This window comes from Kogia breviceps, chromosome 3 (assembly GCF_026419965.1).
Source record: "Kogia breviceps isolate mKogBre1 chromosome 3, mKogBre1 haplotype 1, whole genome shotgun sequence".
Taxonomy (NCBI): Eukaryota; Metazoa; Chordata; class Mammalia; order Artiodactyla; family Physeteridae; genus Kogia; species Kogia breviceps.
In genome coordinates, this window is record NC_081312.1 from 133,631,093 (window position 1) to 133,656,631 (window position 25,539).

Genomic DNA, 25,539 nt, shown 5'->3' on the forward strand with positions numbered 1-25,539 from the left:
TTTCCCCCATGCACATGTATGTAACTTTCACAATTTTTAAAAAATGAATTCAACAAAAGATCATCTCAACACTGAACAATAAAGACACACACTTCAAGGCAGTTTTTTTTCAAACATTTACTGAACACAAACACCATTTTTTCCTATTACACAGCAATATTGTTAGTTTCAAATTAGCTGGGCTATTAGGACTGTCAGTTACCACGAAATTAAAAATGATTCTACATGTCAAACTCAAATAGAAAATGTCATGCAATATATAAGTCACTAACAGGCCTCTGGTGCAGTCAGCAAGTTCACTGTGTTTATTAAAGTCATGTAAATGGTTTGACAAAAGTGCACAATAGAATGACATCACTGGTTTGTTATAAATCACAGTGAATTACTAGAATACAACAACGTAATTCCTCTACATGGAAGATTGCAGGATGGGGTGAATATTATAAAGGATAGGATCTTTCAACACGTTAAGCCAGTCAGAGTTTACTCCCCAGCTAGATACTTGATTGGTTAGCAAAGCTGAGGTTATTTTCCCTCATCTTTTCTCCTCTATCAATTACTAAGCAACAACAACAAAAAAAGGCCATGCACAAATTTTACAACACCTGATAAAAAAAAGTTACAAAACCTTGTGCATTGCTTGGATGAAGCTTACATCTTTGCTCCTTCATTTTTCTGATTAGGCCACTCACCACATGACTCACCCCTAAATGAAAAGCTGTTAACAATTTAGCACTTCTCACCCCTGCACACACATCAAGATACACTCCCCATAACCATCAAGTCAGTGTCCCTTTCCTATATATTAACACAAATGATCACACCACAAACCTAGGACTAGAGACCACATTTACTTTACAGTTTTAAAAATTAATATATCACCACTATCCATGTAGTATTTATTTCAGATCCCATATTTGGAGAAGGTACTGTACAACCCAGCCCATCTGAAGATTTGGGCAAGTCTGCCAGGAATGTATGAGAAAGCTCGGCAATGTGCCATACACATTAGGAGCTCTCTACTTTCCAGAGAAGGTATCCAGAGCAGGGCTGTGCATTTTCAGAGTCGGAGTCAACACACAGCTTAAAATCTTATGGACTTTTCATAGAGCAAAAGGCAGAGGTTTGTTTTCTTTAACCCACTTTAATGTTGTAGTATAGTCAGTGAGGAAAATGGAATAGTCATCTGTACACTGTTACATCTGGCTAGCCTGAAAAGGAACATTTAAGGTTTTTACAGAAAATGTACCATAAAAGCAAGTCCTTTATACTTTTATCCATCTACTCTCTAGTTCCATCACTGGCTGCTTCTAAAACCAGCAAGCTAATCCAAGGTCCAGCAACTCATTCCTCACCCTGCCCCAGTTCCCCAGAAAGAAATGCTTCTGCTTGAATAATCTAAAGTGGCCTTATTCCTCAAGTAGCTGCCTCAACTGAGATGGAGACTAGTGACAGGGTACTGTTCCCTTGGGATTCTGGTTTTCAAAACCACTTGCCAGATGCAGAGCTGACACTCACGGAGTTGCTGCCCCCACATCACATTTTACTTCAAACAGTGCTTTCATGCCTAAGTTTCTCATGATTACAGTTATTAATCAATGATAAGGGTAATGCAATAAAACCCTTCCCAGAAACAAGCAAGACCAAAGTTTGCTTTTTGGTTTGTTTGTTTGAAGTGCCCACAGCAAAGAACCTTAAGGTAGCTGGACTGTGGCCTACTAGAGAGCAATCCAGGGTAGACTGAAACCAATGTTGTGTCAGAGTTCTTATGTCAAAAATTTCCTTTCTGATCAGTTGAAGGATGGATTTGCTGCCCATTCCTTGACTTTAATAGTTACCTAAACTCAAGAGTTCAATTTTACCAACTCTTAAGTGCAAAGCCCACCCAAGGTTTCACATGGTTTGCCCAGGCATTCATCCACTTGGGCCTCTAGTTAACTAAATTTATATGACAATTACTGAGCAAGACCAAGAAGTTTTGATTGAATTTGTCATGTTATCAAGGAAGACGTACAATCTAAAGCATAATTCTACCAATAATAAACACAAAATGACAAAAGTGGCTAAAAAATGGCAACAGCCCAGAGATCTCAGAGAGCTGAGATACAGAACTATAACCTTTCTTACTCATTTATTTTCTTAAAAAAACAAAACAAAACTTAAGTTTGGGAAGGGTTCGGCTAAACAGATTTTAAAATAATTCTACAAAAAAAAAAAAAAAAAAACCAGGCATGTAATCACTTGTTTCAAGAATGGTTTTATACAGGTGTTTCACAATATGTATTTGGACTCGTTTTACAAGACAGAATTAGATCCTTAGCAATATAGTGCACAATGTACCGCTATACTATAGTTTAAAAAAAAAAATCTCGGTTACCATTAGCAAAGTTCATAGTCCATTCTGCTGTCTTCAAATTCTTTCTCCGGCTTTGTCAGCATTTCAATCAGCAGTTTTACTCTTTCCAGCATTCAGTCCTCCCTTCTCAAAAACACTGAGTGTCATTAAATTTTGATGTCTGAATATGTACAGATAATCATTATCCTCGTTTTATAAGTAAGTAATATCTAAAATAGTTCTCGTCCTGGGTAGCCAAAGGGGTGAAATGGTTTTTAAAACATGCAACATTATCTGATATTTTAAGTTTTGATGTTTAACAATCATATGCATTAATAATGGAACCAAGTAAATACCAAGTATCATAGCTATTCCTCAGACTGTCAAATAAGCAGGCCTTGAAGTCTGAAAAATACAGGGTCTGATCTGAGCTGTGAAAAATACAGGGTCTGATCTGAGCTGTGAAAAAGGCGTGATTCACTCACCTGGAGGATGAGCATTTTCTCCTTCAGGCCATGAGAGTTGCCAAGAGCAAGGTATAGTAGTTCCCTGATTCACACCAGGAAGATCAAGGCCAGTAACTTTCAAATTAGGGCTCATTCAAAAAACCTTCCTTGTAAAAATCTCAGGTTAGGAAAACAGAAATATATTACTATGACAGAATTTACCATCAAAACATTCCTAACTGAAGCAAGAAGACATGTGAAGTATAACTACAGCACAGTAAAATTATCTTGCGTTCTTGGGGGAAGAAGTTTTTAAAGTACCCCCATCCATTCCCTCCTATCCTTCAGAGTGTTTCATTTCATGGGGTATCTATTTTATTTAAGGCCCTAGGTGCTGATTTTGGCTTAGTCATTATGTTTTATACTGATCCGGCTGCAACCTTTTTCTTACACTTCACAAAGCAATTTCCATACATAAAGTGTTAACTGAAACCTTACCAGTGGTTTTTGTTGTTGTTTTGTTTAGTTTATGTCTGATGTTGCTGCATCATTATAATGCTTTTCATTAAAGAAGAAAAGCTGCAGGCCTTCACTTACAGTACCATGCACTATGAGTAGCTAAGGCATTCATTTGGCACTAGAGAGAAAAATACAGATATAGCTAATTTCATCTTCTTTATCATTTTTAACATTGAAAGAAATAGGTGTGTACCCTTTACTTGAATTTCTGTGATGCTTAAAAGATAATCACAGGATATTCTTTTAATTTGACAGTTTACAATGTTGCCATTAAAACAAAACAAACAAACAAAAAAACCCCATAAAGACCTCTGTACAGCCTGTCGGAATAAGTGACATTTTGTGGTTCCAAAATTTGCTGCCCTCAGGCAGAAATATCTTTCCAAATGGCATTGAGAATTATTTTTATTATCAAAAACACTGAATTTCCTATACCACACTAGTGATTTTTCTACTTGTCACAGACTGAATAAAGTGAAAAAATTAAAAATATCCCAGTTCCTTTTCATCTGTCATAAAAACCTTCTTAGGGAGGCACAAATAATGCCCTCTGGAAAAGTAGTTTCCAATTTTAAAAGATACCGCACAAGAGGAAAGGGAGAAGGGGACAAAAGAAGAACATATAACTATATTGTGACAATTTGTTTCCTAAGAGAGAACACAGCATTCATAATTTTTACATGTCTGTGAGCTAAGTCAAATGCAGACTTCTGCAATTTAGATTAATTACATTAAAACAGAGACTTCCACACATTTTAGAATCCAAGCCCAAAGGCAAATAGTCCATCAATATTCTCTGAAAAGTTGCTTTAAGATTACTGCTGTGTATGTACCACCTAGCATAATTTAACAATTTCAATGGATTTAACTTTATAAATTTGTAACTATTATTAAGTTAGCACATTTTTCAGATTAATCTGCAGTTATATGTTTAAAAATCCTCCTGATGTTATAATGCGTTGATCTCTTCACATAAATAATGGAAGAGTGAAAACTACCTCTAGCAGTTTGGCATGTACAGAACATCTAGATATTCCATTACTTTTAATGTTCCTTTTCATTGTTTTTCTTCATGAAATCCTCAAAACTGCTGCAGAGAATAACATGCTGACACAGGCTTAACAGAAATACTTTTCTAGGCAGTTTTTTTTTTAAACATTATCAACTTCAAATCATAAGGGCCCTTGTTACATAAACAAAATATTTTATATTCATTCCTTTAAAAAAAATGAAAAATAGTTAAGTGATCAATATCCAAACACCTTATAGTTACACCTAAACAATGTGGTTTTGTTTAAGTGTATTTGAAATCAGTAACCATATGAGGCAAGAAGACCAAATACAAAACTAAGGAAGGATAAGTAGGGAGGAAGGGTAGTGGAAAGAAAAGCAGATTTTATGAACACATAATTCTATTGTCTGTGATTAAAGTCCTTTACTTTTTAGCACCACATTAAATGATTTTACATATCCAGTCACTTAATGAAATCCAACAAACTCTTCAAGAGTTCTGGGGATCTGGTCTTGGTAGTTAATGTCATTAGCCCGAACTGCCCGGGCGGCCAGGCACTTGAGACTCATCTTCATTTGAGTTTTAAGTAGTATTTCTGATACCCCAGTTGTACTTTTGTCTAGCGGAGTCTTATTCTGTTTATTTGTCATGTCGGTGTGAGCGCCAGCTTCAACTAGGCTAATGATGATAGAGTGCAAGGTCAAAAAATCACTGATGGGCCTGTTGTACTGAACGATAATGTGAAGGGCACTGTTCCCTTCATTGTCCACAGCATTCACCTCAGCACCACAGTCCAGCAGGAGCTTTGTGACAAGTGCGTTTGGAAAGCTGCAGACATCATTGGTGTGGAAATCATCAACTGGGGTATTCGAGTTGACAGCTAGATGCAGCAAGGTGAAACCTTCACGAGTTCTGGGATCAAGGTGAATCAGGTTGTAGATCTGCTTGTTAATTTTGCACTGATCTTCTTCACTGCACTGTGTTTTGGTGGAAATGCACACTAAATACAGAAAAGTATAGAGATTACATTCATAATTGTCCATAGCACTGTGGACGTCAGCATCTGGAATATTTTTTACTCTGTTCATACTTTGTTCTATTTCCAAAACACTGCATCTCAAAACACATTCTATGTCTGGGGCCTTCACAGTTTCATTCAAATGTATCATCTGTGAAAAAACTTGGGCAAATCGAAGAAGATCCTTATGGGTATTCCTGTTACCTTTCTGTCTGAGGTGCAGGGCATGAAGCCACAACTTGATACACTGTTCGAATTCCATGTTATCTGCATAAACAGCTCCCCTGTAAATGATGGGATGGGAAACATCAATGTTGTCGGCACCTAAAATCCGTTCCCGAACTATAAGGCCTTCCATATGAAGAGCATCTCTGTCTTGCCGAATGGATTCCAGTTCCTGAGGATTTCTACATTCAGTTCTATTCCCATAGGCATGGATTGGTGGGAGAACCTCTTTCTCAAGAATGTTATCACCATCTTGAAACCTCTCCAACATAGCTAAATATAAATAGTGGTATGTCTTCATGATGTCATAGTTCTCACGGTCATTTGCAAAGGAGGCACCCAAGAGCTCCAAAGCTTCAATCCGACTTCTTCGGTCACAATCAGCATGAGAGAGCAACAGTTCGACAACATCAGCTTTACAGCTTTCAGCAGCTACTTTTAATGGCGTCATCCCATGGCCGTTCACTACAATAGCAGCACGCCATTTTATCAGTTCCTTCACAATATCTATGTGCCCAGCTTCAGCTGCAAAGTGCAATGCTGTGGCTCCACAATGTGCTTTAGCATTTGGATCAGCACGTTGTTCTAAAAGGTATCTGACTACATCAGTGTGTCCTTTATATGCTGCAATCATTAGGCAGGTGTTGTCATACTTGTTGGCAATGCTGATGTTGGCATTATTTTCAACCAAGTATTTCACAATGTCCAATCTGCCATCAAAGCATGCTGCCCGTAGGGGGGTTGAGTTAGTTACTGTGGTATGGTTCACGTTGGCTCCATGACTGACTAGAAGCTTAACAACTTCAAAATGTCCTGCCCCTGCTGCACACCAAAGAGCGGTGGCACCATCAATGACATACCTATTCATGAAAAGAATGAACAGTTAGAAAATGGAGGTTACCTGCCCTAACGTAAATTTAAAGGATGTATTCATTTACACTGACCCAAAACCTCAATCTACAGAGCGTTAGTAAAACATTAGTTTGGCTGAAAATAAAATCAGGTAATTTAAGTAAAGCACTTTGCATAGTACCTGTACCTAGTATGAGCTCAATAAATGTTAGTGACTGTTGTTATTACCAAAGTATAAAAACCTAAGAAAAGAAAAAAAAAAAACAAAACGAATCACTGACTTACTACTAGCATAAGTAAATAAATTTCAGAAAACAAAGAGGAAAGTATGGAGTTTTGTAACTTCTTGACCACCGAGCTGATTCACTGGCTCTTGGGAGCACAGCATGTTCCTCCCTCCCAGCACCCCTAGGTACCACAGTTTCATTCAGTACATCAGTGAGAAAGCCACCCCAATCTCTGCATTAACACTGTGTTAGAAACTGCTTTAGGAAGAAAAGTATTTAAGCAGATAATTTTTCCCTAAGATTATCTAAGCTAATAAGTATTATACACTACTACAGCAATGAGAAAGAAACAATTACTGCCCCAACATGAATGGTACAACCTTATAACACAGGTCAAATTCTATCTCCCTTGAAGTGAAAAAGAGTACAATCTGCCTGGTATAACATAAATATCATAGTTTAACTGCAATTATCAACACCATCTATCACTTCTGCTGAAAATAAAAGATACACTTTATAAACATGCAAGCAATTACTTCTTCAGTTTCAAATAATGACGCAAAATGTTTATAAGCAAAAGCATTCCCAGTAACAGTTACCTATGGGGTTACCTATGGAGGAGGGTGTAGGATTGACTCAGATGAGGCTTAAAGCTACTAGAAATGACACATATATATATATATATATATATATATTTTTTTTTTTTTAGCAGTACGGGGGCCTCCCACTGCTGTGGCCTCTCCCGCTGTGGAGCACAGGCTCTGGACGTGCAGGCCCAGCGGCCATGGCTCACGGGCCCAGCCGCTCTGCGACATGTGGGATCTTCCAGGACCGGGGCACAAACCCGCGTCCCCCGCATCGGCAGGCAGACTCTCAACCACTGCACCACCAGGGAAGACCTAAATGTCCTATATTTTGATCTGGGTAGTGGCTACATGGGTGGACATTTAGGGGAAAAAACTCATCAAACTGTATATGAAAGATCTGTACATTTTACTGTATGAAATTACTGTATGAAAGACATACCTCAAAATAAATTTGAAGACTTCTGAAGTTTCTTTTTAAAATTTCATTTAATGTCATTTAATTGTTAATTGATTTTTTAAACTAAAGAATGAATCAAGAAAATAAGACATTACATCAGTTGAAATGTTTTAGTGGTTGCCAACTGTACCTTTTGCAAACAATTCAGTTTAATTAAAATTCACTTATTACATTTTTATTGTCATGATTATAAACACAACGTTCAAAAAAAGTTTTTTCACTGTCAAAAAAATACAATTTACAACAGCATCAGAAAATACCAATATCTGATAGTAAATCTAATGAAAAATGTACAAGACTTCTACATTGAAAATTACAAAACATTCCTGAGATACAGACCTAAAGAAATGGAGAAATATTCCATGTTTATTGTTTAGGAGATTCAATAATGTTAAGATGTCAATTCTCCCCCAAAATAATCTACAGATTCAATGCAATCCAAATCAAAATCCCAGCAGGGATGTGTGTGTGTGCACATGCACAAATGTGTGCATGCATCCACATGTGTGTAGATATTGACAAGCCAATTCTAAAATGTATATAGAAATGCAAAGGGGGATTTCCCTGGTGGCTCAGTGGTTAAGAATCTGCCCGCCAATGCAGGGGACACGGGTTTGAGCCCTGGTCTGGGAAGATCCCACATGTCGCGGAGCAACTAAGCCCGTGTACCATAACTACTGAGCCTGCACTCTAGAGCCTGTGAGCCACAACTGCTGAGCCCACGCGCCACAACTACTGAAGCCTGTGTGCCTAGAGCCTGTGCTCCGCAACAAGAGAAGCCACCGCAATAAGAAGCCCGCGTGCTGCAACCAAGAATAGCCCCTGCTCGCCGCAACTAGAGAAAGCCCACATGCAGCAACGAAGACCCAACACAGCCAAAAATAAATAAATTAATTTTTTAAAAATGCAAAGGACCTAGAACAACCACGATAACCTTGAAAGAAAAAGCTGGAGGACAAAATATAGTAATTAAGATAGTGTGTCAGTGGCACAAAGATAGATAAATATATCGATAGAAAACAACAAGAACCCAAAAAGAAAAAAAAAAACTGTCCAGAAATAGATTCACACATACAGGATCAGAGATTAATGACAAAAGCTCCAATGAAATTCAGGTAGAAAGTACATTCTTTTTAATAAATAGTGAAGAAGCAGTTACTAGATATCTGTTTGGAAAAAAATTAACCTTGACTGTACACACAAAAATTTGAGAAGTGGTGTAGACCTATAATATGCAAAGCAAAACAATAAACGCTTGTAAAAAAAAAAATAGACTATCTTCATGACCTTGGAGTTGATGATGATTTCTTAAACATAATTCAAAAAAAGCACTGGGCTTCCCTGGTGGCGCAGTGGTTGAGAGTCTGCCTGCCGATGCAGGGGACATGGGTTCGTGCCCGGGTCCAGGAAGATCCCACATGCCACAGAGTGGCTAGGCCCGTGAGCCATGGCCGCTGAGCCTGCGCGTCCGGAGCCTGTGCTCCGCAATGGGAGAGGCCACAACAGTGAGAGGCTCCTGTACCGCAAAAAAAATAATAATAATAAATAAAATAAAAATAGATATAATGAAAAACAAAAATTAAAAAGAGGCACTACATTAATACTATAATTTAACTTCTAAATCAATTTAAAGAAAAAGCTTAAATAAACACAAATAGCTAATAAATAATTTCCATGTGCCAAGCACTATATTAAGTGCTTAATATACAGTATATCTTATTTAATTCTCATAATAACCTTCTCCCAATAATCCTATAAGGTAGATACTATTGTTATGCCCATTTTAAAGACACATAACTAAAAGGCTTACATGAGATTAAAAATACAAAAGTACTTTGGAAACTATGTAATGCATCAAATGTAAGGAAACATAATACATGTCATTGTTCAAACATGTTTCAATTTAAAAAGCTTTTTTAAAAAAAACTTCTTAATATAATCTATCCAAAAAATCAATACATAGTTAACATATATTTACATAGTTACAAAGTTTCCTTGCACACCTTAAAAATATTAAATTGTTATATGCCAGGAACATGAACATAAACTAAGTAAAAACTCAAGAAATGTTACATTAAAATAGGCATTCACATACATTATCTTTAACTCTTGCAATAACATATAAGATAAATAGGACCCCCATTTTAAAGATGGGAAAAAAAGAGACAAAAGTGATTAAAATTCTTTTCTGGCCTCAAATTTCCCAGAACTAATGACATGAGTAAAAATTAAATTAAAAGTATATACTTCACTTGGTTTTTTGGGGGATTTGGGGGGGTTTTTTGGTGGTCTTTTTGCGTTACGCAGGCCTCTCACTGTTGTGGCCTCTCCCGTTGTGGAGCACAGGCTCCGGACGCGCAGGCTCAGCAGCCATGGCTCACGGGCCCAGCCGCTCCACGGCATGTGGGATCTTCCCAGACCGGGGCACAAACCCGTGTCCCCTGCATCGTCAGGCGGACTCTCAACCACTGCGCCACCAGGGAAGCCCTCACTTGGTTTTTATAATCGTTTAATACTTTTCCTGGTGTAATCTAATAATTTCCATTTTCCCTAGGGTGATGTGACAGGAGCCTTAAAAAAGTTTCAATTATCTATTTTTATTGAGACAATTAAAATTTTTTAAATAGTTTATGACAAAACATATTCACTGTAGAATGTGTTAAAGAATGACTAATCCTTCAGAAACATTAGCCTTAGTGATTTTAAAATTTCTACATCTAAATAAAAACTTTAAACATTAAATAGATTAAAGGGAATTATAATCCTAACATCTATGACATTTTTTGTCCATAAAATACAGCTAAAATTATAGCCATATACTGCCTCAAAACAAACTTCTAAACACATTTGTAACAAAATGAACAGAAAATAAATAAAAATATAATCAGATTAATGCAATATTTACTTAATGCCTATGGGAGAAGCACAATGATCTTTCTAGATTGAGTCTAAAATTGCAATGCAAACTATCTATTATGTATTTCAAATTAAAAATCAAGAAACTTGGGACTTCCCTGGTGGCACAGTGGGTAAGAATCCTCCCGCCAATGCAGGGGGCACCGGTTCGATCCCTGGTCCAGGGAAGATCCCACATGCCACGGAGCAACTAAGCCCGTGCGCCACAACTACTGAGCCTGCGCTCTAGAGCCTGCAAGCCACAACTATGGAGCCCATGTGCTGCAACTACTGAAGCCTGCACACCTAGAGCCCACACTCTGCAACAAGAAGCCACCACAATGAGAAGCAAACGCACAGCAACAAAGAGTAGCCCGAGCCCGCGCACAGCAACAAAAACTCAACGCAGCCAAAAAAAAAAAAAAAAAAATCAAGAAATTTTAATCTGATATTCACCTTTTAAACAAAATGTATGCACCAGATGATGGAAACATTTCACAATAAAAGATAACATTTCTGATCACAAAACTAAACTCATGTATTTCCTGGTTCAATCTGAAATAAAAATGTCTGGTTCAAGCATTTGAAATAGAAATTAAAATTCATTAAATGTAAATGATGAGCACTTTATTTTAACCAAAGTCCTTAAAATCACTTATTAGATCATATGTAGTTCCTTGAAATATACACTGGAATGACTTTCTAAATGAAGCCAAATGATGCTGTGCCCCTTACACCTTTCCTCTACCTGGACATTTATTAGAAGTATTAGTACTAGCACTGACTTTAAAAGAGCACTCAACAAAAAGCCTCAGAATTCCCAGAGGTCCTGTTCTCCTTCCCATCCATGTCAGCAAACTTCTTCTAGGACAAGAGTTCCCCACAAACTCTGACACGCAGCAATCAGGCCCTCAGAACTCAAACCAGCATGGTACTCCAAGGTCACATGACACCTCCCCTTTGTTCTGTTCCATTTCTATAACATTCTTAACAGCTTCCCATACTTCAACTAAAGGTTCTTTCATTCCCATTCATGTAATTTTTCTTTTTCAAAAAAACATTTATTATTATTTTTGGCTGCGTTGGGTCTTCGCTGCTGCGCACAGGCTTTCTCTAGTCGTGGTGAGCAGGGGCTATTCTTGTTGTGGTGCGTGGGCTTCTCATTGCGGTGGCTTCTCTTGTTGCGGAGCACGGGCTCTAGGTGCGCGGGCTTCAGTAACTGTGGCTCGAGGGCTCTAGAGCGCAGGCTCACTAGCTGTGGCGCACGGTCTTAGTTGCTGCGCGGCATGTGGGATCTTCCCAGACCAGGGATCGAACCTGTGTCCCCCTGCATTGGCAGATGGTTTCTTAACCCCTGCGCCACCAGGGAAGTCCCAATTTTTCTTCTTATTCACTCATCTATGTCAATTTTGGTCGTTACATACTAAGCCATAAATAAAATAATCTCAAATGTTACTCCTAAAAATATGTACAAGGACTCAAATATCAGAATCAGGCTTAATCTAGGTGGGTGGCACCGTCCCCCTTTTGAGGCTCTATTATGAATCTACTTTAGTTTTCTAAGGTATTATAAATGTTTTTAGGCAGAGTATAGCCTTTTTAAAATAAGTTATTTTAATGTCTGTGTCTCTCTATCCCTCTCTCTCTCTCTCTCTCTCTCTCTCTCTCTCTCTCTCACACACACACACACACACACACACACACACACACACATGCAGAGTACCATATCAAACCCCATAATTACACAGATACTGTTGCTTAGGATGAAGCTAAGAAGTGAGACTTTTTTTTAATATTAGGCAAATAACAGGATAGGTGGTGAACGATTTGGCAAAAAATTGTGAAGATGGTACATAAATTACTGAAAATTAGGAAACACTAATCTACTTCAGCCCACAAAGAACCTGTTTGTCCCTATCTGGCCATGGGTCTCAAGTACCAGTGGAATCTAAAGAAGGGGGGTTGGCTAAGTACCTCTCAAAAGCCAGTCCCTGAGGGGTGAGTTAGCTTCATATTATTAACACCTCACTCAGACTAACATTTTCACACTGTCTGGAATGAATGTAAAGTGAAATCATGACATTTGCAAGTAACACTCTCTTCATCTATTTCTGAAATGCCTAAATGACTGGAACAAACTGCAAAATAATCTCACAGAGTGGTGTGAGTGGGCAGAAAGGTGGCCATGAATTTCAATTCTTCTCTTTTGTTAATCTGTAAGCTCCTCGAAAGTAGAAACTTTACATTTTCTTCTACATCTTCCACATTATCTGTGTGGCACAGGGCTAGGCCCATCATAGGCATTTAATAAGTTAAAAAACAAAACTAAACTAAACTACTTTGACAGAGCGGCTAATAAATCCATAACTGTAATAATCCATAAACAAAAAAAGACAGATTGAAGAAGGCTCACACAAAATCTCAAATGATAGAAATCTTTGCAATTCCAGTCTCACCAGTCTGACTCTTGATATTTTACACAAGGATCATCAAAATCTGGCCTCCACCTCACTCTAGTCTCCCACAATCTCTTTCTTAATTTCCCAGGCTTGAACCCCTTCCTGAAACTGCACTGAAACACTGTCATTGCAAGAGCACCATGCTGCCATCCCTCTTCTTCACTTTCTACTATCCTTTAAGACTGAGCTCAAATATCACCTCGGCTGTGAAGTCTTCCCCGATTCTCCCAGGCAAAGCTGAGCACTTCCTCTCCCTGTGTTCCCTCAGTAGTCCAAAAGATTTCTATAACCCTAAATGGCATGGCATCTACACTTACTCATTTTCATCTATTTCTCACCTCTGCCTTACACCACACCCCACCTCCAGCCCCTGCCCAGGGCACCAGACTGTCTTCCTCTGCAGTGGGAACAGTATGTCATTCATCTCTGCAAACCCAATCCCTACTACAGAGCCTGGCACACAGTAGGTGGTCAAAATATGTTTGCTTATTGAACCCCTTAATTTCACTGGCCAGTGCAAAATACTGGGCAAGGTAAGCCACTACACAGGCTCAATGCTACATTCCTAGCCATTTCAGGTTCTCTTAATTGCCACCTCAAAACACCTTTCTCTTTGATGGTTAAGAAAGATAAGGAAAGCCTTTCCAAATGCTTTAGAAAACTATATTTTCTCACCACTATTCTCTCCTAATCAAAACAGGCCTCAGCAAGCTCCTTAGCAGCAGTGTAACCAGTAGCTGTTACTGCAGAGATTCATATCTCAATGGATGCTTGTGCCTATACAACTGGAATGGTGCTGGAAGTTCAGGGGTCATCCTACTTCACTCCTCTGCGTATAGGAAAGGCTGTGGGAATGCAGGGAGTTACAGAAAGGACACAGAAGCTAGTAAAAGAAAACGAACAAGAATCAGGTTGCTATCTTTGGTTAATATGAAAAAGACCATCTCCTTAATGTCTAGAGAAGTGGTACCAGAGGTTAACCACCACTCGTGGGCTATCATTTCAGTAAAATGTAATACCCTGAAATATTTTCCTCTTATCTAAAACAGAAGAAAAAGCTCTTATTATTTCAATCTACAAAAAGAACCAAAATTCAACAATGCCCTAGTCATCTTCAAGAGGAATTGTTTTTTCCATCAGGTTTTAACCAAGCAGTTTTCAATCACCAAAACTAAAGATACGTATCTTTATGCTAGGACCACATCTTGAAAGAAGAAAATGCTAGAATAGCTTATGTAATGGCACAAGTCAACAAAAACAAAAACAATTAATGCATCTTCATGCAGTTGTAATCTGTAAAACAGGTTATAACCATCCAGCACAGAAAAGATAACGTCAAACCTGACAATTCTGCATTCAACTCTATCATACCCCAAAATATGTACAATTAAACCTAAAGGGCAAGTTTTAATTCTGACAATATGAATTTTTGAACTCCCCATCTGGAGTAACAGTATATCATCAAGCTTCCCCACAACATCACAGAATAACATGTAATTTAACAATGGCATCATCTCGTCCTACACCAGGTCCGGTGCCATTTTCGCAGCCAACATATCTTCCCCCAGCAATGTCTAAGAGTCAGTATCATGTCTTGGGAAGCCTGGCTGCGTGACAACCCCTCAAGAGGCTGCAACTGCTGCTGGTTCTACGGGCTTATTTTGACATTAAGGTCCCACAACCCACTAAGGGGCTTTATCGGACACTCACGTGAAGGGGTAAAAATTGGGTGGCCAAATAACTCATCAAACAGAGGTCTTCAACGTTAATTGCTGACCTCGTTAATTTCTGATCTCGGTTACAACCCCAGTACTGATAAAGGGAAAACCTGAAAAGGCGGCTACCTCCTCCATACTGCTTCTTCACAAACTATCTACTAAAGAATACAGAATACTTATTAGGTATCAAGACAGAGAGTGTGGCTATTTACCTATAGAGGGAATAAGGGGTAGGGGCCAATGAGCAGCAAAATATGGGATGGAGTATAAGATGAAGGTGAAGTGGGCATTAATGAGACAGGTCAGGAGGTACAAAATGGGAGAAGTGATACCTCCATGAAGCGAGAGAGGGAGGGGAAGACCCATAAAGTGGTGGGTCCGCGCGCGTTAGAGAGGAGGCTGGAGTTGGGATGTACCTACCCGTCGAAGCGGACAGTGCCGGTCTGCTGAGTCTGCACCCGGTAATGTTCTAACAGCAAGCGCACCACCTTGGCGTGCCCGTTGCGGGCTGCGATGATGAGGGGCGTGGAGCGCTGCCCTCCCTGCTGGCTGACATAGCCAAGCAGATAGCGGATGTCGCTTTCAGACCGGTTGAGAAGCAAGGCGGCCAGAGTCAGCACCTTGCCCTCGCTGGCCGCCTTGTATACATAGCCAGCCAGGCCCTCCATGGCCGCTGCCAACTCCAACACCCGTTTGGTCGCCACCGCTGCTGCTGCCTTGCGCCCCTGGAGGCCGCGTTCGCCAGCGCTTCAAACCTGGGCCCTCACAGCCCATTCAACAGGGCGCCGCCGCCGCCGCCGCGCCCAGGCAGCAGCGCGGCCAGGGGAGGGCGGAGACGCAGAGGTGGCCGAATGCCGCGGAGGGCAGGTCAGCGATCCAGGCCGGGCAGGGAGGAGGGCGGTCAGGGCCGCCCCCAGGGCCCCAGACGCCAGACCTGGGCCGAGGAGAGCTCCATGGTGGCCGGGCCTCAGGCTGGACCCCTCCTTCCTGCGGGCTGCGACAGGCGCGTGCCCGAGCTACGGGTCGCCGGCGAGGTCCCAAGAGGGCCGCGCGCGCCCTTGATGGCGAATGATGGCCGCGCTTCACCCGACCCAGCCCGCGGGGCCTAGGGCCTGAAACTGCTGCTGCCTCCGCCTCTGCTCTGCGTCCTCCCTAGCTGGAGGAAACCTGCAGGCCCTCGCCCACGAGCCAGACGCTGTCGATAGCTTCAGAGGTCCACGCCTGGGGAGGCCCCCAGGGAGAGGCGGAAAGCTGCAGCCACAGCAACCCCTGGGCTCTGGACGGGGAGGAAGGCGGGCCTCTGCAGACAGGGCTGAGACGGGGAGGGTGCGAGCGGGGGACTGTTAAGTGGGGTGTCTCTTCCAAAGCAGACCGGCCGGCGAACGAGGCCCGATGAAGAAAGGTTCTGCTGCGCGAAGGCGGCACATCCCCAATTCGGTCCGGGATGTCCTCATTGCCCTTGATGCCTGGAGCTTCCAACTCGCCCCCACTAGGCCCTGGGGGTCCCTAGCCAGGGAGTGGGACAGAGTGAAGGCGCTGAACCGTTACTGCCGGTGGGTTTTGGGGCCCGCCCCGTTTTACCATAGATATTGCGGGGCTCTTCTCAGCCCTTGTTTGGGGGGCCGGGGAGGGGAGTGCGCGCACCCGGCGGGGTCCGTTTTGAGAATAGGGCGGCGTCTCTGAGCCCCCGAAATGTGGGAGGACTTTGAGGGTCTGCACGAGGCTCTGAGAAGGAGCTGGAAGTCCGGCCTGCCCTCCCTGGAGAGGAGGATTAAGTGTGTGAGAAAGGTCGGGAGAGATGGGGAACTGTGGAAAGGGGCGAGGTACCCTGGGAAGGAAGACGAAGTCTGTGTTCGGACAGACCAGGACTCTAATCCTGAATCTGACGGGACCTTCGGTTTTCTCACTGACCTCACCAGATTGTTAAGATTTGAAAAGATCATTCATCCAACGAATATTAGAGATTTCCTATGTGCCAGGCTCTGCTTGGCCCTAGGGATTCAGTGATAGACCAGATAGACACAGTGCCCCTTCAGGGACTGTGCTGTTGTGGGGAAAACAGACAATAAACAAGTAAACAAATAATAGATAAGACTGGCTGAGTTAGTATCATTACCATTTGCTATGAAGCAAATGAAATAGAGTGATGGGGGGTGGGAGGCGGAGATAATTTAGTTTGGGCCATCAGACAAGACCTCCATGACAGGTAAGGAGAACAGGTGGTATTCTAGGCACAGAGGGAATAGCTAGCTCGAAAGCCCTGAGGAGGGAACAGTCTTGGTGAGTTCAGAAACAAAGGTCAGGGTGGCTGCAGCAAAGCGGGCCATAGGAAGAGTGATAGGAGATGAAATCAGCAGGGTGCAGGTCATGTTAGGGCCCAGTTACCCATGGTAAAGTGTTTAAATTCTACTCAAGTGTAGTGGGGGCATTTGAAGAGTTTTAAACAGAAAAGTGACAAGATATAATTTATATTTTTTGAAAGATCACCCTTGCTACTATGTAAAGAATAAACTGTAGTAGGCAGGAGTCAAAGCAGGAAGGCCATTTAGGAGGAAAGGTTTGGGACTAGGATGGTAGGAGTGGAGGTGATGAATCTCATGGGGCAGTCACAGAAATTATAAGTTCAATATGGAGGTCACTCCCTCCATACACACACAAAAGACAATATCTACCATAGAGAAAGAACAAATACATTTATCTGGTCCCAAGGGACCAGGCTGGGCTCAATGAGTTCACATAAATTATTTCATTTGAACCCCACCATTCCAATCCTAGTTGGTAAAGGCCTCGTCTTAGTTGCAGAGCTATTGGTGAGGGTTTGGGCCACTTCTCAGATTTTTCTCTTCCACTCTACAGTACAACTTTACCTATTTTCAGATCTCTACACTTTTTCACCCATGTTAAACAAAAACAACATTGGAAATCAGAGCCGAAGGTGGGGTTCTACCAGTAGAGTCTCTGAAATAACTGGTGGAAAAGAAGGGGAAGCTGGTTGTTCTCATTCTGGGGCTTCAGGATTGGAAAAAATTCCAGTTCTTGACAGACTGAGCCAGGCTTTTTGGCCTCTGGGCACTTGGCAGTAACACATTCGGATGTGGGACCTGGGGGCTCCCTTCCAACTGATTTCATTCCTAGGCTCTACAGAGCAACTAGGCTCCTCCTGTTCTCTCCCGCTCTCTCCCTCTCTCTCTCCCTCTCCCTCCCTTCCTCCCTCTCCTTGCAGCCCTTTGCCCTGCATCATTCTTTTCACACCCAACTTTTCAAAGGTGATCCAGACACAGGCCCCTTTCACACCCAGCTTTTGAAGGTGATCCAGACACAGGCCCCTTTGGTCTCTTCCCTTTGGTTTCATTTTCTGAAAGAGACCTGATTCATTCAGCTATTCATTGCTGAGTAAGAAACTTTCTTCTGGGACTTTCCTGGTGGTCCAGTGGTTAAGACTTCACCTTCCAATGCAGAGGGTGCAGGTTTGATCCCTGGTAGGGGAGCTTAGATCCCACGTGCCTCTGGGCCAAAAAACCAAAACATAAAACAGAAGCAATATTATAACAAATTCAATAAAGACTTTAAAAACGGTCCACATCAAAAAAAGAAAAAAGAAACTTTCTTCTGCCTCCTCTTGCCCTTTTGAGATGAGCTAGGGATCATCCTGGTGCTGACACCTCAATTTGGTTGTGTAACTGGATGAGTGCTAGAAAGGGTGACTAAACCAAGAGTCATGCCAGAGAGGGGCTCAGAACTTGCACTTCGGGGCCTCCTCCCCGACATGGGAATATACTTCTGCTCCAGCAGCCCAAGGTCAGGAACCTTCTTTATTTATCAGAGTTGCCTAGTATAGGGTTCTGGGGTCCTTGGGTTGCTCAATAGCCATTGACTGGAGAGTATTTGGTAGCCTGTATTTACCTGGGCTTGGAGGATGTTTCTGTGGTCAGGCTGGGCAAATTAAAGACAGGATGTATAAACAGAACAAGGCTGCTTTTGCAAAGACCAGAGCCCAGAAATAGCTCCTTGTGCTTTTGACCTATTCCCTTCCCCTTTGACAGAAAGCCACTGAGCAAATATCAGTAGTAAAATGTAACTGAAAATAGTTGTATCCAGATGGAGATTGATTTGCTGCTGACAGCAAGCTGCAACCTTCTACCTGGACAAAAGACAGGACCAACATCCAGCACTTTGTTTTCTGGGGATTGGAGGTGACCTATGAGCAGAATTAGCTGTACCTTCCATAGAATATTCCTTTTTCCAAACCAGGTCAGCCCAGCCTACAGCTCTGAATCATTGGAGTTTCTCAGATTTTGTATAAAATGTATTCAAAATGTCATTTTTCAAGCACCAGTAAAGATACTTGTTTTAGTCCTGTAAGCCTCCCACATACTCTAATGGAAGAGGATGACTTCTGGTGTTGAATAGATCTGGGTTGGACTCCCTTCTCTGGGGGTTAGCTGTGGCCTTGGGCAAGTTTCTTCATCTGTACAATGGAAGTAATAAATACCTTCCTTGCAGGGCTGGTGTGATGGTGACAGGCAAGCTCCTTCACCCAGCCTCCGTCCTGCGAAGGAGTACCTGTCAGTACACATTAGTTTCCCTTCTCCCTAGCTCCCACCCCAGTCATACTTCTATTGTGCCATTAACCTGTTCAAGAAAGGACTTCCCACCCCATCTGCATTCTCCCTGCAGGATGTGTCTGCCTCTGGACACATATGGAAAGTAAATCCATAGTATGCAAGGGGCTGGGGAGGTTAATTGACAAGAGCTGGGAAATTCCAACAGAACCTCTGAAGGAAGATGTCAAACATCAGACTGATTCAGTTTCAGAGGACTGGCAGCCCACTAGCCTTTGTCTCCTCCTCCTCTCTGTCCTAGACTTCCCCTGAAAAGCAGATGTAATAACTGTCAAAGACAAAACCTAAGGTGGAGGAGAGGGGGCAGCTGGTCTGTGTTATTTCCCGAGCCAGTTCACCCCTGCCAGATTTAAGTTTACCGGGAAAGTAGACCGAAGTCGACATGTGTCTTCTTTCTTCTGACCCCATTTCTCCATGAATCATGGTACCAGTCAGGTACCCTGAGATTACAATAACAGAAATAACAATAGCGAGCTCATGTTGAGTGCTTACCATGTGCCAGGCATCATAGTAAACACTGTATACAGATTAGCATGTTAAATTCACACAAGCCTCTGAGGGACATGCCATTATTATCATTCCTATTCTTCAGATGAAGAAACTGAGATAGAAATGTTGTGTAACCAGATGTAGAGAACAAACGTATGGACACCAAGGGGGGAAAGCAGCGGTGGGTGGGGGTGGGGGTGTGATGAATTGGGACATTGGAATTGACATGTATTCACTGATGTGTATTAAATTGATGACTAATAAGAAAAAAAAATAACACAAAGAACATACCAAAAAAAAAAAAAGAAGAAAGAAAGAAAGAAAATGCACTGGAGAGCAGGGAAAGATTTTTTAAAAAAAGAAAAAGAAAGAAATGTGAAACTTGCTCATGGCCTCATAACCAGAGTGTGCTAGAATGTCAGGATTTGGATGCTGGCTGTCTGACCCCCATGCCCTGACCCTGCTACCAGCTTTCGGTTCCCTCTTTACCCCCCTCTGAGTGGCCCCCACCCAGCCTGCTCTCTGCAGCTAGGATCTCAGCTGGAGGTCCCCAAGGCTTTCTATGGTCCTGATCACTTCTCCTGGGCTTAGGTGCTAGTTAGCTAATCTGATCATCCACCCTTTGTTAATGGGAGAGGGCTAGAAGAAACTCTTCCCCACCTGGCAATCCCACACACACCCTGGACATTCCTCATTCCTACCCCGGAACACAGGTCCAAATCCAAAGCAAATGCTGTCTCATCCTCGAGACCTTCCTTGTTTTGCCCTGAGCTCTGTACCACTTTATATCTCTCTTGGAACCCTTACCTCTATCTTTTTTAAAAAAATATGTGTTTGGGCTTCCCTGGTGGCGCAGTGGTTGAGAATCCGCCTGCGGATGCAGGGGACACGGGTTCGTGCCCCGGTCTGGGAAGATCCCACATGCCGCAGAGCGGCTGGGCCCGTGAGCCATGGCCGCTGAGTCTGCACGTCCGGAGCCTGTGCTCCGCAATGGGAGAGGCCACAGCAGTGAGAGGCCCGCGTACCACCAAAAAAATATATATATATATGTGTTTATTTATTTGGCTGCGCTGGGTCTTAGTTACAGCACATGGGATCTTTGTTGCCATGTGTGGAATCTTCGTTGCAGCACGCTGGATCTTTAGTTGCAGCATGCGAACTCTTAGTTGTAGCATGTGGGATCTAGTTCCCTGACCAGAGATCAAACCCGGGCCCCCTGCGTTGGGAGCACAGAGTCTTAGCCATTGGACCACCAGGGGAGTCCCTTACTTCTTTCTAATAATAACTCATGTCTGTATAGCACTTTATGGTCTACAACACTTTCCCATCCACCCAATCCAGCCCCCGCTTCCTAGGCTTCTTAACCACCTTCTGTAACTGGGGTGACAGAGAGCATGGTGGTTCAGCACCCAAGGTCTGGAATCTACTCTGCCAGTATCCCAGCTCCACCATTTGCTAACTGTGTGACACTGGACAAGTTGCTTATTTAGCTTCTTCACTCAGTTTTCTTATCTGTGAAATGGGATAATAACAGTGCTTCTATCTGGTCATTGTGAGGGTTAAATGAGATAAACACAGACACACAAAAACACACACACAACAATACACGTACACACACAGCAAGCAACTCATTAAGTGTTGGCTATTGTTATCATTATATCATTGAATCCCCAAACCCTGTGGGGAAAAACAAAGCAAGTCAGTTCTTGTCATCAGTAAACACAAGTTTAAACCAGATAATCTCTAAGCTCTCTGCCAGCTCCATCAAGCTCTGATTCTACTATGAATCATGGTTATTTATGGACACATCTTAGTTCTTCTATGCTGTAGCAACCCCTGAAGGCCCAGCCCTTAATAGAGGGGCTTGTATATAGCAGACTGTCCTGCCAGGTCAGGGTTAGCATGTAGCAATAGTCCCTCCCTCATCCAGGCAGTGGGAGGAACTAACGAGAATTTCCTATATAGCCTTTAGCACAGTGCCTGGCACTAAGTAAGCTCCTAATAAATCAGAGTTACTATTGTTCCATCTTACAGTGAGCCTCCCAAACATGGTCCTTAAAAACATAGACTCTAGGGCTTCCCTGGTGGCGCAGTGGTTGAGAATCCGCCTGCGGATGCAGGGGACACGGGTTCGTGCCCCGGTCCGGGAAGATCCCACATGCCGCGGAGCGGCTGGGCCCGTGAGCCATGGCCGCTGATCCTGCGCGTCTGGAGCCTGTGCTCCACAACGGGAGAGGCCACAACAGTGAGAGGCCTGCGTACTGCAAAAACAAACAAACAAACAAATAAAACCAAACATAGACTCTAGAACCATACTGCCAGGGTTCATCTTAGTGCCGATCCTGTGAGACTTTGAGTAAGTTAATTAACCTCCCTGGGCCTCAGTGCCCTCATCTGTAAGATGAACATGATGATAACAGCCTGTGCCTAAATAAGGCTGTTGCATAGATCAGATGAGATAATATAAGAAAGGCACATAGATTTGTGCTTGGCATATGCTTGGTGTATGTAAGTGCTTTTTGTCATCGTTTACAAATGAGGAGACCCAGGCTCAGAGACATCAAGTGACGTCCCTAAGCAGTAGTGGAGCTGGGATCCAAATCTAACTGAGTCTGTCTGATTCCAGAGCCTCAGTCTTTTTTTTTTTTTTTGATCAATTAATTTAGTTTTGGCTGCGTTGGGTCTTTGCTGCTGCATGCAGGCTTTCTCTAGTTGCGGTGAGCAGGGGCTACTCTTCATTGTGGTGCACGGGCTTCTCATTGTGGTGGCTTCTCTTGTTGCAGAGCACAGGCTTCTAGGCGACCGGGCTCCAGTAGTTGTGGCACGCAGGCTCAGTAGTTGTGGCTCTCAGGCTCTAGAGTGCAGGCTCAGTAGTTGCGGTGCATGGGCTTAGTTGCTCCACAGCATGTGGGATCTTCCCGGACAAGGGCTTGAACCTGTGTCCCCTGCATTGGCAGGCAGATTCTTAACCACTGTGCCACCAGGGAAGCCCCAGCGCCTGTCTTAGTATTAGGATATGTTGCTGCCCCAGGCGATCCATGTATATTTTAACAGGAGCCTTCTCCTATGGTGGAGATCTCAAGAGTGGAGGAGAGTGAGTTAGCACCAGAGACCTCTGGGGTAAGGATGCCCTCAAATCATGCCACAGAAGTGGCTTTTTCCTCACCTTTGTCTGGCCATATGGTTTTAGCATTCCATCAGGGCTCGGGCCCAAATGCCCAGAAACATGGCACCACCCACACAGGCCTCTAACCCGGAATCTGCAGCAAAACTCTCATTATGCACATTGATGGCACACTCAAAGCTGGGCCCCAGCTGTTTAACACAGACAGGCCCTGGCCTTGAGGCTTTTTCCATTTCTGAGGCATGATTCAGCCCAGGAGACAAGACCAGACCGACTTGTACCGGGAGAAAGGAGGGCTTGGTGGTGGATGGAGGGGGAGAAGAAAAACAAACAGAGGTTAGAGCAGGGCGAGTCTCTCAGCTGCTGGGCTGCAGGGGGAGGGGGCAGGAGGGAGCAGAGGAAGCCCGCCTGCTGGAGGAGCTGCACAAAACTGGGCCGCCCATTGACCAATGTATCTTCCTTGACATCAAATTTATTGATTTAAACATGAATCCAACCATGCTTCTAAAGCCCCAGAAAAACACTAATAACATTTCACAATTGTGTAGCACAGTATGATCTCCATAGCATTGCACATAAATAAGCTCAATTTTGAGCTGCTTTTGAAAATAATTGGCTTCTCTTATTACAAAGCATCACATGCTTATTGAGGAATACTGGGAAATGTTTTTAAATGTAAATTTTAAAATGTCAAATATGTATATATTATACCCCTCGCAATAACGTTTTCAGTAAATTTCTAACTAGGCTTTTTTTCTGAGCCTATATACATATATAGGTCACTTAAACAAAATTGGAGGCATACTATATAAAGAGTTTTAGATTTTTTTTTTCCACTTAACATAAAATCATAGGCATTTTCTAATGGTGCCAAACATTCAGCTATAAAAATCCATAATGACTGCATTTATCAGTATAGAAGTGCCACAATTTCTGTAGCTATGCCCTAATTGTTGGACATTCCAGATATTTACACAAGTGTTTACCTATAAATAATACTGCCGTGAACATCTTTTTACTTACATTTCTCTATATATAATCTGATTATGTCCTAATAGTAAATTTCTAGTAATGGAACTACTAGCTCGAAGGATTTGAATATTTTTGAGTACATATAGCCGAATTACTCTCCAGAAAAGGTACTCAATTTACATTCCCACCAGCAACGTGTGACAATGTACCTCTCTACGTTTTGAGCCAGTGAGTTAGGTAACAAGCATCTCATGTTACAGATAAGGAAAATTGGGGTTCATACAACTAAAAGTCAAACTCTAGTGCCCTGGATTTGGTGCCAGGGCCCTTCCCACTCTGCCTTCTAGACAAGAAGAGCTCTGAAAAGGTTTTCCTGAGTAATGGAGTTGTATAAAATTTTATTTTTATATCCACACTTATTGGTGAAAATATTTTTGAAAATCTTCAGTTTCTTGGCCTTATTTGTACCATGGGCCCCTTTGGCAGCCTGGTTAAGCTTACCAACCCCATCTCAGAGTAATGTATTTGTATGCATACAGTAAAATACATAGGATTATAAAGGAAATGATTTATATTAAAATATAAAAACAAAATGATGATAGAGTAATACATCTTCTCCTTTATAAATGCATTAATGACAAGATATAGTACTACATGTAGGAGAGGCAGTCCACCAGGGGTCCTGGACATCCTTGCTGAGTTTACCCTTGTGATATTGAGCAGTTTCAGTAGGTAGTCACTTAGGCAACAGACTAGCTTATTTGCTGCTTACTCAAACAAGTGCTGAGCCCTCGGCTCTAAATTCTTCTTATGTAACATAATCTACTACATGTGCTCGAGTCACCTGGCCCTCCACATTGCCCGGTGGGAATTAGAGCTCCAGCAAACAGCGCAAATACGCTGACACTCTAGCTACCCCCCCCCTTTAAAAAAAAATATTTATTTACTTATTTATTTGGTTGCACCAGGTCTTGGCTGCAGAAGGCAGGGTCCTTAGTTGTGACATTCGAACTCTTAGTTGCGGCATGCATGTGGGATCTAGTTCCCTGACCAGGGAGTGAACCCGGGCCCCCTGCATTGGGAGCACAGAGTCTTAACCACTGCGCCACCAGGGAAGTCCCTAGCTACCCCTTTTGCTGTGAGTAATAAAGTCTTACATTTGGGATCGAGGAGTTTTGTGTCTTCTGTCCTTATCCAGGAAACTGTGGCAAGCTGACTTGTTAGCTTGCAGGGAGGGTAAAATCTCAGCGCCTTCACAATTCTTACCCTATCATTCATTTCAAAGCAGTGTTAAGCGTAAATGATATTTTGAGATGTATGCAACAGCTATAATGCAGACTGAAAATACCTGTAATTTTTACTTGTGCAAAAGTCACTGCGGTTTGTTGTGCACATTCATAGTTGAAGGAAATGCTCACTTTCAGTTAAAGGTTTCTGAAAATAAATGGCAGGTTTTTTTCTCATTCAAGTTCACAGATTTTAGGAGAACTCTTGGCTACTGCCAACTCCTCAAAAGAAGACCAGAAAAACCTGTTGATCAAGCAAAGTAAGTCTAAGTTAATTCAGTATTTACTGCAGAAAG

At 42.4% G+C, this 25,539-nt stretch overlaps 1 protein-coding gene across 1 annotated transcript; it reads right to left on the reverse strand.

The window, feature by feature from the left end:
- Positions 1–2,237: 2,237 nt before the first annotated feature.
- On the reverse strand, positions 2,238–16,119 carry FEM1B (fem-1 homolog B). The gene is made up of 2 exons (XM_059058572.2): positions 15,171–16,119; positions 2,238–6,415 (listed from the first exon to the last, which is right to left on the reverse strand). The coding sequence occupies exons 1-2, from the start codon at positions 15,416–15,418 to the stop codon at positions 4,780–4,782; spliced, it is 1,884 nt and encodes a 627-aa protein (XP_058914555.1). The 5' UTR covers positions 15,419–16,119; the 3' UTR covers positions 2,238–4,779.
- Positions 16,120–25,539: the final 9,420 nt, after the last annotated feature.

Excerpts from the sequence above, each read along its gene's own strand:
- FEM1B (XM_059058572.2), bottom strand. The coding sequence starts at position 15,418 with ATGGAGGGCCTGGCTGGCTATGTATACAAGGCGGCCAGCGAGGGCAAG. Across the intron at positions 6,416-15,170 it reads GGCACTGTCCGCTTCGACGG|GTATGTCATTGATGGTGCCA; the intron begins GTAGGTACATCC and ends TTTCATGAATAG.